The sequence below is a fragment of the Scyliorhinus torazame genome, chromosome 7 (genome assembly GCF_047496885.1).
Source record: "Scyliorhinus torazame isolate Kashiwa2021f chromosome 7, sScyTor2.1, whole genome shotgun sequence".
NCBI lineage: Eukaryota > Metazoa > Chordata > Chondrichthyes > Carcharhiniformes > Scyliorhinidae > Scyliorhinus > Scyliorhinus torazame.
The window spans coordinates 243848065-243860314 of NC_092713.1; the positions used below are offsets into that span (position 1 = coordinate 243848065).

Here is a 12250-nt window from a genome sequence, read left to right on the forward strand (position 1 = left end):
ATTCCTATTGTCACATGTTGCATTGAGCGGTAATTAAAAAGGAACTGCGCCAGCTATATGTCCACAGAACCCATGGATTGTTTTTTTGCCTCTTTTGAAGTTCTCAACCTTTCTGCCAGGTCATTCTTGGGGGGTGGGGGGGGGGGGGGGGGGGGGTGATATGGGAGGTTTGAATATGCCAAATGCCATTTTGCTTTGTAAATGTGACAAATTCCTTGCTAGTGAATTGCGTCTCATTATCTGTTACAAGGACCTCAGGGATACCATGGGTGCTAAATGAGCCCGGAGCTATTCTATCATGGCTCTGGACGTTGTTGAGGCCATCCTGTACACCTCTAGCCACTTTGAGTGTGCTTCCACGATAATGAGGAACATGGACCCCATGAATGGTCCCACGGAATCTGCATGTAGATGTATCCACAGATGTCCTGGCCATTCCCAGGAATGAAGGGAGGCAGCCGGTGGGAGCTTCTGATGCTCCTTGCATGCCGGGCAGCTGCGCACCACCCTCTTGATATCCTTATTGATGCCGGACCACCAGATGTAACTACGGGCCAACATCTACACCTTAAAGGCACCTGGGTGACCATTGTGAAGGTCCTGCAGCAGGGATTCCTGACCCTGTGGTGGGATAACACAAAGTGCTGTCTTCTACACTGAATTCCAAGAACGTCTGGGAAAAAGGCCATGGAGATACACGAAGGGCCCCATCTCTCCACCGCTCAACAGCATGAGGCAAAGCTTCGCTAATTCCGGATCTCACTGCATTCATGCACGCACCCGAGTAGCCTTTACTGGCAAGGTGTCCATAAAATTGAGAGTTGCAACCACCTCATCTGCCACTGGTGGGGATGGGGCACTCATGGGCAACGGGAGACAGCTGAGGATGTCGACATGGGCATTCTGAGGACCAGGGCGGTGTTCAAACGAATATTCATTTGCGGTGAGCAGAAGCTCCCAACACTGAATTCTAGCCGATCCAATGGGAGAGAGTCCCTTATCCTCCCTGAAAAGGCCGAGCAGCGGCTTGTGGTCTGTCACTATGGAGAAATGCCACGCATAAATGTACTGGTGGAACTTCTTGACACCACAAATTATCGCCAAGCCCTCTTTCTCGATTTGAGCGGACCTTCGTCTGCCAGTGTCCTTGAAGCGAACGCAATGGGGGTTCCATGCTGTTGTCCCATCCATGGGCCAAGGCCATAGGATAAGGCATTGCAAGTCAAGATTGGAGGCGAAGCCAGATCATAATGCGTGAGGAGTTGCAGGGATGACAGACGCCTCTTTACTCTACAAATGCTTTATCCTGTGAAGCACCCCAGAACCACTCCTCGTCCTTCCTCAATAAAAGGTGGAGTGAAGCCAACAAAGTGGCCAGGTTCACAATGAATTTCCCACAGCAGTTAACCAGGCTTAGGAACAACTGGAGGTCAGTGGCATTCTTTGGGGTCGGGTCCCTTTTATAGCCCGAACCTTAGATTCTACCGGGTGTAGACCATCCCTGTCCACCCTGTAAAATAGATAGGTCACCAGTCTAGTGCAGAACAAACACAGTCTCCTCTTTTGCCAGGTGCCTACTTGGGAAAACTGCCAGAGTACTTGCTGCCAGTTGTCCATATGCTTTTTCTTCGTGGTGCCTGTGATGAACACATCGTCCAGATAGATGGCTACCTTTGGTAGGTCCTGCAAGATATTCTCCATCACCTGCTGGAAAATCGCCGGGGGTGATAAAGCCCCAAATGGGAGGCAGCTGCATTCAAACAATCCCCGCTGAATGTTTATGGTTGCAAATTTCCTGGACTCCGGATCCAGCTCCACCTGTAAGTAAGAGTGGCTCATGTCAAGCTTCATGAAGGAGCATCCTTCAGCCACTCTTGCGTACAAATCCTCCACCCTCGGCATCAGGTACCAGTCCAGGCGTGAAGTTCTGTTCACAGTGAGCTTGAAATCTCCACAGAATCGGGCTTCATTGCCGGCATCACAGGTACAGCCCATTCCACAAACTGCACCATGCGTATGACTCCGAGATACTGCAAGCGCCAAAGTTCCCCATCAAACTTGGCCAGCATCACGTGACAGGCCTCGCCCTAAAATACCAGGGTTGAGCATCAAGATCCATGTAGATATGGACCTTGGCCCTCTTTACCCTGCCCAGAATCTCTTGCAACATTTTAGGGTATTTGCCCAGCACATCGTACAGATTTCTGGTGCCCATTCAATAAACTGTTGCTGATTGAAACCAAAGACTCGCAAACAGTCTTGTTCCCTTGGGTCCCGTTCGCTGCACCACAACAAAGGGAAGACGAACCGACAGACCGTGCATTATCGGACTCATGGTGGCTCCCAAGATGTTCCATGGTTCACTACATAATATTAGCGGCATGATCTCCGCGTGGAGTCACCGAAATGTGCGATGGTCCACGATGGAGACAGCACTCCCGTGTCCATTTCCAATATCATGGGATGACCGTTGACCTGTCATGTGAATTACCTTCTGGGCCAAGGTTCAGTTAAGCTGCATTAAACAGTCCTCCTCCAGGGGGCCCACGTGCCAGGCCTTGGTTCTCAGTGGCTGTTGTGGACGTTTTCTGCACGAAAATTGGTGGCCCTGACCATCGTGGATTTTCTGGCCATGCATTTGAAAATGTGGATGGCTGCCCCCTTCACCCTCAGGGGAGGTATCCCACCGGTCTGAGGTAGCTCTGGATTTCCTGACTCGTTTGCGGAATTGCCTTTGGGGCTGCCCTCCTGCAGGACGTCTGATCAGACTGGCATTGCCCCATGATGCAGAAAGAGTTTGAAACAAAGAGCTAACCAAACTATAAACATCATAGTCCATAGACCCTTGCAGCTTCTGAACTAATTTCTCCGCCTATTCTTAGGACAGCGAAAGCTCGACGGCCCATTTCAAATCCAAGGTGGGCTCCGCCAATTGCTGCCTCTGACTGGCTGTGTTATTTATGGCACACACTAATCTGTCCCTCAGCATTTCGGAGAGGGCCTGCCCGAACTCGCAATGCTCAGCTAGACGTCTTAAGCGGGTCAAGATGTCAATGACTGATTCACTGGGAGATCGCATCACCGTAGTAAAATATTACCTCTGCATAATAACAGAAGGTTTGGGGTCATAGTGTTCAGAAACCAAAGTGACCAGCTCATCAAATAATTTGGAGTCTTGTGCAGCCTGGGTAAGCCAGACTTCTTATCATCAAAATTTGTCTGGGCCCCGCAGGCAGTCAGGAGCAGGACATTTTGACAATCTTCTCCCAAAGTCCCGTTCGCCTGGAAATAGTACCTCATGCGCTCCGCAAACTGGTTCTCGTCTTCCATGCCTGAATCAAAGACTTCCAATTTCCTAAATAGTTTCATTTTGAACTGGCGTCTCATGATAGTAAATTACCAGGTGGCTAGACAATTCCACGAATGAGTCCAAAGTTTCCTTTATTCCTCATCGCCAGTTTAGTAACTTGTGGAAGCCAGCGGTAAGAAAACAGAGGGTTATTTAACTATTTACAATATTCTGCTCAAGGCAGCAACTCACTTCCACTTGGGAGAACTAACCACATCAGGTCCTGCTTTGGGCTGGCTTTTATGTTTGATTGTAATGACCTCCAGCTGGGTAGCCTCCGCACCCTCCCCCCCCCCCCCCCCCCCCCCCCGCCGTCTGGGAAGCTTGTTGTCCGTAAATCCTATGGGGTGATCAACAATGGCAGGATTAATGAACCAGTTTTTTTTTTCAATGACGATATGACAGCTTGGTCATATTCACTGGTGTCAGCTTTTCATTTCCAGCATGTATCCTAAATTTCAAGGGCTTTTTTTGCTCTTAATTTTTTTTGTCAATTCAAAGTGGTTATATACTGTTAAGCAAGCATTAAAAGGATCTCTTTAATGCATTCCTTAAATCCTTTAGGAAGCTGGAGGATGATGGTTTCTAGAGCTATCAGCTGAGACAGGTGCACGTGCAATAGAGAAGAGCATAGCTGACCTGTGCATATCTAAAGTGATGTGTATAGATTATGCCAGTTATTTAGACTTGTACGTGGAGCAGTGTATTAATCGTTTTTCTGTGTTTATGAAGCTAAGAAATTACAAAACGTTATCACCATCTGTAACCAGGGGCGAAATTCTCCCCCAATGGCGGGATGTCCGCCGACTGGCGCCAAAGCCGGCGCCAATCAGACGGGCATCGCGCCGGCCCAAAGGTGCGGAAGGCTCCGCATCTTTGGCGACCTAGCCCCAACATTGAGGGGCTAGGCCGACGCCGGAGGGATTTCCGCCCCGCCAGCTGGCGGAAATGGCGTTTGTTTCCCCGCCAGCTGGCGTGGAAATGCGGCGCATGCGCGGGAGCGTCAGCGGCCGCTGTCAGTTTCCCGCGCATGCGCAGTGGGGAGAGTCTCTTCCGCCTCCGCCATGGTGGAGGCCGTAGCGGAGGCGGAAGGGAAAGAGTGCCCCCACGGCACAGGCCCGCCCGCGGATCGGTGGGCCCCGATCGCGGGCCAGGCCACCGTGGGGGCACCCCCCGGGGTCAGATCGCCCGCGCCCCCCCCCCCCCCCAGGACCCCGGAGCCCGCCCACGCCACCTGGTCCCGCCGGTAAATACCAGGTTTGATTTACGTCGGCGGGACAGGCAATTCCTGGGCGGGACTCCGGCCCGGATCCAGTGGGGGGGGTCCCGCCAACCGGCGCGGCCGGATTCCCGCCCCCGCCCAATCTCCGGGAGCGGAGACTTCGGCGGGGGAGGGGGCGGGATTCACGGCGGCCAACGGCCATTCTCCGACCCGGCGGGGGGTCGGAGAATGACGCCCCAGATCTCCAAACTTCTTAAACAACTTGGAATGACTGTAGCTCTGTCGGTCAATAGCATCTATCTTGATTTCTATGCCAGAGTATTTTCAGGTCAGGTGACATGCAGAGCATTCAATACAGAGTGCAGTGCTGCATACGTCAAATAAATCATTCATTGTTTGCCAGGGACAAGGATTTATCATTTTTCCTATGGATGGCCAAAATAAATAGTCAAAGACTATTACCTTACCAGAATGTCCAGCTACCCAAAAATGCAAAATTTCACTGTTGCGCATTTGGCCATATGGATTTGTTGTACAATGCAATAATATTTACAAGCACAAAGGGATTCTACTCCATCAATGTGCAATTTTTACATAACCATGTGGTAGATAATAGATCGTCAAGATGTTGCCAGTATTTATTTATTGTGCCAGTCTTTGGTTTCATTATTTCAAGGTAGTCCCACACAAGGTTGATGGTTTCTGAGCAACATGGGATACCATCTGGTTCCATAATGAAAACAGAGCAGACTTAAAAAATGAAAAAATACAATAATGTAATAGGATCTCAACAGACCATTTGTAAGCAAGAATTAACTATTGACATTGCTTTCTCCTGCTTCAGTAAATCGTCCTACAAAGCTCCAACAGAAGAGGTTCCTTTGGAGTTAAAAATTGCAATCTTCCTTCACATCACCAAAGCATTACCTCCAATGCCACCTCTAAAATGAAGCACTCATCTCTCATTCAAGAGCACTTGAGGCTGATGGCTCATTGACAAAACAAAACGTCCTCCAAATACCTATCGAAACGAGCTCCACTGGAACCTTCTCAGTCCCGCCATTTTGTCTTCACTCTCACAGCACATGTTGCAATCTTTGCTGGACTTAAAACCTGTAAGTGCATAACATATCAGAAATCCCCAGGAGGTCCTCTCCCCATGCCCACAATGTGGAAGGAGCCTGCCATTGCTGCACTTAATCTGCTTTAGGCAGCTTCTGAAGGTCAGATGGTAGGATAAAATACCAGGCACCGAGGTACTCACCCAAGGTGGAATACCAAGCATCCGTAACATATTCAGATAGTCACAACTGGGTTAGGCTGGTCAGAATGCCTGGCATTCACTTACCAAAGAAAACCTTCATGTGGAGAGCTAAAGTCTGTGGTGCACTTACATGGTGCTCAGAGGAAGTTCTACAACAACACTGTGAAGGTTTTACTTAGGAGTTTTGATAATAACTTTGAGTTTTGGAGATGCTGATCCAGTACTGCTGTACCTGATGCAACCAAATAAAATGTGTGGCTTCCTTGAAAAGCAAACACATATCAAAAGCAGAGAGAAAATGCAAGTAGACGAAATCCTCTGAAAACTCATCCAAAGCTCAGTCATCTGCATTATCCTGTCCTGTTCACAGCAGAACCTTCTAGGCACAGATCAGCTTTAGCATTCACCTACAAACCCAACGGAACCCTAGCAAACACTGCTGATGAAGAACTTAGTCATCCTCACTTTGAAGGGAATACAAGATGATCCCTAACAGAAATTTGGTCCTGTTAACATTTTAGTTACAGTATGATGCAAGAAAAGCAAAAGACAATTTCAGTTAAGGGGCACAATTCCATACCACACAAAGGTGGAAACTTAAAATTTGTTTGGCAGACCTTTGAAGAGAATTGCCTCAAAACAGACAGGTTCCATGTGACTAATATCTTAATTCTGGATGCCAATCTTTAGTTCTGTCAAGGATGCATTAGGTTTTGTCGGTGTCATTTATCTTGTTCCAAAAAGCAGAGTTTTGAAAAGGTTTATTTTTGTGGATGGATTCCAGTTCTTTCATATTAATTTTGCTCTATTGGCATTCTGCCCAAGTAGTATCTGTGTATCATTTGTTTGTAAATAAATCTTCAATAGTTGCTAGTGAAGTGAACTGACAGTGTGATGCTTTCTATTATCCAATCTATGTAGCCGGCACCCGATAGATTTATCAGTGAGCAATTTACCCCAATCAAGATTAATTGCTAGGCTGCAACTACGCTACTTCAGTGATGTAAGATGTAAATGGTGTGAATTTTCAGTAATACAGGATGGAAGCCCTCTTCCTACATGAACGGCCATTCAAATGTGGAATAGGTGTTGGAAAATGCCATAATACCATTTTGCTGAGGGCCCTTGAAGGCTGGATTCTTTGCAGGATAAGGGGAGGGGTTGCAGGCATAAAAAGTCCATTAACAATAACACTTTCAGAGAGCCCCTCAAGCATCCTTGAAGAGTATACAGAGGAAATCTGCATCAGCACGGATATTCTGAAAAATCCTTTGACTCCACAAAAAAAAAGGATTAATTGCAGATGAGAAAGCAAGATGATGAGACAGCAAAGGCATAAAGTGCATGCACGAGACAGGATATAAACCAAAAAGTAGGAACTGATCTGAAATTGTAGCTCTATTCCTCTCTATAGTTGCTGCAAAATATGTTCAGCATTTCTTATTGCATGGGAGGGGGAGGGGGAAAGAACGAATGAGAGAGCAAGCACATATGAAAGATGTAAAAGCATAAATGGAGGGGAAAGATACACAGGGGAAAATAATTAGTGCGGGTGTGAGAACTTAAGTTCATGGGAAATGATGAAAGATCTGCAAGGAAAGCAAAAGGTGAAAGAAAAGGATTAAGTGTAACACATTAAAGTGAGACAGCAAAACCACGTATGAGAGATAAACAGAGGAAAAGAGCAGATAACAACAAGGAGCAAGAGATGCACCAGACTGGATGTTACAGTGCCAGCTGGCATGTTTTCAGCAGGGGGAGCTAAAATATGACAGATAGCTAGCCAACTGCCTTCCCGACCACATGGTCCCAAAATGTGGAGCAGGGTAAAGTGCCCACTAGCCCACCAATCCTTTGAACTGTCAAAGCCTTTAATTGGCCAATTATTGCCCAGCTAAGGCTTTTGACCCACCTTCACTGCCGTAATGTGCTGGGAAGTGGCAGGCAGGTGAGAGTCATAACTCTGTTTAACAAATGTTTTTAAAAGTTTGATATGAGGGTGGGGGCAAGATAATTTGGGGGATGTCCCTGAACCACACAGTGCACCCACCTCACTCCCTCACCCCACCCACCTGGCTTCCAAATCCACCCCCTAGGTTGCCCCAATCCCTCCAGAGCTCCTTCTCTGGTAGTGTCCATGTCTTATTCACCCAGGGGCCTGCTCATAGTCCCAGCAACACCCAGGAGTGAGTTCTGCGCTGCTCGGACTGCTGGAGCTGCCCGCCAATGAGTTGGCTGTGCCCCACACACACACATACTCACTGTGGTCACCCACTCCTCTACCACTCCAACCCCTCCCCCACTTCTACCTACCTACTCAGTCCACTCCGATCCCTCCCCCCCATCTTCTACCTACCCACTCAGCCCCACTCCAATCCCTTGACTTCCCCTTCCTCAACCCTAGACACGTGTTACCCCTCCCCAGCTCCTTCCCAGACACTGGCACAAGTCTGGCGTTGCACTGGGGTTGAAGGCATCATTCACTCATCCCAAGGACGCTCCGCGTTGCACGAACTGAACATCGCGTGTCCACTCTGCACGTATGAAGACATTAAACCTCGAACACAAATGTTTCAGCCACTCGTCTTCATTTGATTCAACTCGACCGACCTTTCCCCTTGTACATATACAGTTTGACGGCCTCTGCAGAATGGAACTGCGGCACTTCTCACCAATCGTTCCTCACTCTATCTCCCCGCTCCGGCATTCCTCTGCCGGGGCAGTCATCGTGCTGTCCAGATTGACAGTTAGGAAGGAACTGATGAGGCCCGCGTTCTCACTCTTCAGGCAATGAACAAATTGCCATCAACACCACTTCGACCAGCTTCAGGGCCCGTTCACCCATTGCTTGTGCGGCCAGAATTATTTGGACAAGTTTATATTGGACCTTTATTGTATTTTGTTGTAGATGTTCAGGAGCAAGTTAACAATTCATACATCTAATGCATGTTATTACAGTAATATAGGGGACTTGCTAACACAATTCGTAATATAATTGGTCCAGGCTTTCAATACATCAATTATACCCCTTTAAATGTAAGTTATGCAAATCTACAGAATCTCCAGTTCAATTGCTCTTGCACACAATCTCATTGCTTTGTAACTCTTTTATCTAGTTATTACTTATGCAGTTAATGTGTGATTTAACATTTGCACAGTCGAATCTTAATTATGGTAATCCTATCAGCGCTGTGGCGTTATTTTACAAGGGTCAGAGGTAACTTTTGAGGTAAAATTGCTACATTCTTCAAACAACTCCACGCGATAAGCATTAAAAATTCGACACAGTGTATTTAATGAAAAGTCAAATGGCAATCGTTGCAGCGTCAGTGTTTTCTGAGAATGCAACAGCGAATATAGATCCCGGGTGACCAGATATCATTGACATTTGTGGAAAAAACCCTCATTCTGTTTGGGTTTGACACCTACTCCGGCGCGCTCACCAATATTTCAGTGCCCCTATATATCTTTTTTTTAAGCGAACAAACGGGTGTTGTCTTACCTATGTGAATGATGGAATCACTGGCTACAGTGTCGGTACATAAGATCCAAGAGATGGACGCAATCAGAGCAGCGAAAACTTCCATTTCCTTGAATCAGTCAGTTGGTGATAGCAGTCACATTCAATATCCGCTGCACTAAACGTTAACAAAAAACACAAAAACCTTGAGATCCAATTTTTCTCCACGACTATTTAAACCATCTCTATTGAAACTATTGATTTTCTGCTAGTGGTAGAAAATCCGCTTCTAAACTTTACGAACATGTTTTTTTTTTAAAAAGAAAAGCGAACACCACCTGCCCCTCAATTCCACTCTTCCAAAGATTTGGTTGGAGATACAAAGTGACTACAAAGGTAAACTAGAGCGAGAAGATGCGGCATTCAACAGGAAGAGCTCGAGGTTCTACTCCCCCAGCCGCCGCCGTTCATGATGTTGCAAAGGTTTTCACCAGAAGTGGCCGTTCCCGATTCCGTGTCGGTCAGGAGCAGAAAACCCACTGGAATAACCCCCACCCCCGGTCCCAGAAAAAAATAGGATTCAAATCAGTGGAATAGTGCAAATCTTCAACCGCAGAACCGCTGCCGAGACCTTCTTGTAAGATTTTCTTGCGTTGCCCTCTGGTTTCAGTCAATGTTTCCCCGGTGGAGGTGGTCCGCACCTCCGCTGCCTGTCTCCTGTAAGAATTGGATTGGAACAAAGCTCGGGAAGCGGTCAAAGCAGGAGACGCCAGAGACACCGGGGTCCACACAGCCACTAGCGGCAACAACTGGCAACGCGTTCAATTTGCGTAAGTAGCAACACCGACGTTCTGCAGCAATTCTCCCCCGAACAGAGGGAACAGAGACATGCAGAAATATCCTCGTGTTCATCGAAAACTCGTCACGGATTGTTAGCAGCATTCAAAGCGGACACGCTGAAAATCTGAAAGGGCCACTGCGTTTGCGAGCGCTAATCCCTTGTACTTGGAGGAGTTGCAGTTCAAACTGGGGAGAGGGGGAGAGGGGGGGGGGGGGGGGGGTGGCGGAAGACAGTGAGAGAGAGAACTATCGTAATCCCGTCGGCAAGAGAACGCAGTCTATTAAAGTAAACAACCCTGCTAACTAATGAATATTGTCTGTTGCATTAAAGTCATGGGGAGAGGAGCAATCCGCCAGTTAGTGCTTCTTTCCCATGACGTCATTTGAAATCCCTGCTAATTCATTCAACAGACATCATTCCAACGGTAGATGGACCCGGTTACTCAGCAAAGAATGTCGAATTTGGCAGGTCAACCAATGCTTAATTTTGGTCAAACGGAGAGGGGAGGGGCAGGCAACACACAAGGAAGCCCACCCACGAAAGCTCCAAAATGTTAAAGCCAACTCTGGTTCCATCTCTGGCAGAGCATCATGTCCAGCAAGTTGTTCATGTCCACTCATCTGGGAACTGCTTTCAATCTGACCGAATTTATTTCACAGAGGACCTTTTGGGAATGAGGGAGGGATCAGAGAGAACGACTCCTCGTCATTTATCCGGGCCTGTGTATTTCTTTTATATATGGTTGAAACATTTTTATATTGTCACTTGTTTAGTTCCAGTCACAGGAAACGCACATCCACACGCTGGCTTCTGAACTCACACTGCTCACGTCAACTCTCCTATAGGTCGCAAACTGAAAGTTACAGCAGAATTGGAATCTTGGATTCTGCTGCCCAGTTAAGAGTCAGATTTAGAAGTGTAAATGTATAACCCAATACACAACAACCACTCTCTTGTACTTCACACTGAAATGCACCAATGTGAAACATATTAGGAAATTAAGGAGAACAGCAATATATACACTATTTAGGGCAATGCCACAGTTGAAAAGAGTAAGGGATGACATGCTTCTTAAAAATGGCAGCAAGAGGAACTGGCCAAGTAAGAAATTCCATCCTTAGGTCAATGTAAATAATTAATTAGAATAGAAGAGTAACTCCAACAACAGAGGGAGGCGGAGGAACATTTACTAACATGGGGGTAATGTAGTATGAAGAAAAGGGGACATTTTAGAGAAGCACTGACCATAATTGGGGGTTTTCTTGGTAAAATACCAAAATAGAGGCAACGTGGAGAGAAGTTTGGAACCTAGATCACAAACGTGAAAAAGCAATATTCTAACTTGCTCAAATATTCAATGTTCATCCAATATTGGTATCAAAATGCAATAACTGGTGTAAATGGGAAGCAGCAGTTTGAAAATGGCTTTAGGTGTAACTTCCTGCCCAGCTTCCATCATCTCGATCCTGAGAAGGTGCCGCCTGTTTCAGGCAAGAGATCATTTGTAACATGCCAAGTGACACGCTATGACAAATGTCCAATTGTAATGTCCAGGAACAATTGGGCAGAATATGCCCCGCTGGGCAGCACGGTAGCACAAGTGGATAGCACTGTGGCTTCACAGCACCAGGGTCCCAGGTTCAATTCCCCGCTGGGTCACTGTTTGTGCGGAGTCTGCACGTTCTCCCTGTGTCTGCGTGGGTTTCCTCCGGGTGCGCCGGTTTCCTCCCACAGTCCAAAGGTATGCAGGTTAGGTGAATTGGCCATGCTAAATTGCCCTTAGTGATCAAAAAGGTTAGGAGGGGTTACGGGGATAGGGTGGAAATGAGGGCTTAAGTGGGTTGGTGCAGACTCGATTGGCCGAATGGCCTCCTTCTGCACTGTATGATCTATGTTCTATGATGGTCTTTCTATTTGTATTAGCATTGAATCGCCTAACCAGTGAGTGTTCTCCCCAGGATCTCTAAACTCACCCAGAAGTAACAAATGTTGGTCAGATTGAAAAAAATGCCCGATTTCCCTCCCTGCCTAACTGACAAACTGCCTCAAGAGTACCAGCTTGCTGCCTGCAGCTTAGCAGCAGCATGTAAGTGAGGTCCTGGTCCTCAAAGTAG

At 47.2% G+C, this 12250-nt stretch overlaps 1 protein-coding gene across 1 annotated transcript in view; it reads right to left on the reverse strand.

Moving 5' to 3' along the window:
• The window catches only part of LOC140427464 (glutamate receptor ionotropic, delta-2-like), a 216971-nt gene extending 206466 nt beyond the window's left edge, over positions 1-10505 (reverse strand). The window contains exons 1-2 of the mRNA XM_072512982.1: positions 9634-10505; positions 9338-9473 (exon numbers count right to left, since the gene is read on the reverse strand). Of these exons, the coding sequence (XP_072369083.1) occupies positions 9338-9422 (85 nt within the window). The 5' untranslated portion in view covers positions 9423-9473; positions 9634-10505. The remainder of the gene's footprint in view (positions 1-9337; positions 9474-9633) is intronic.
• Positions 10506-12250: the final 1745 nt, after the last annotated feature.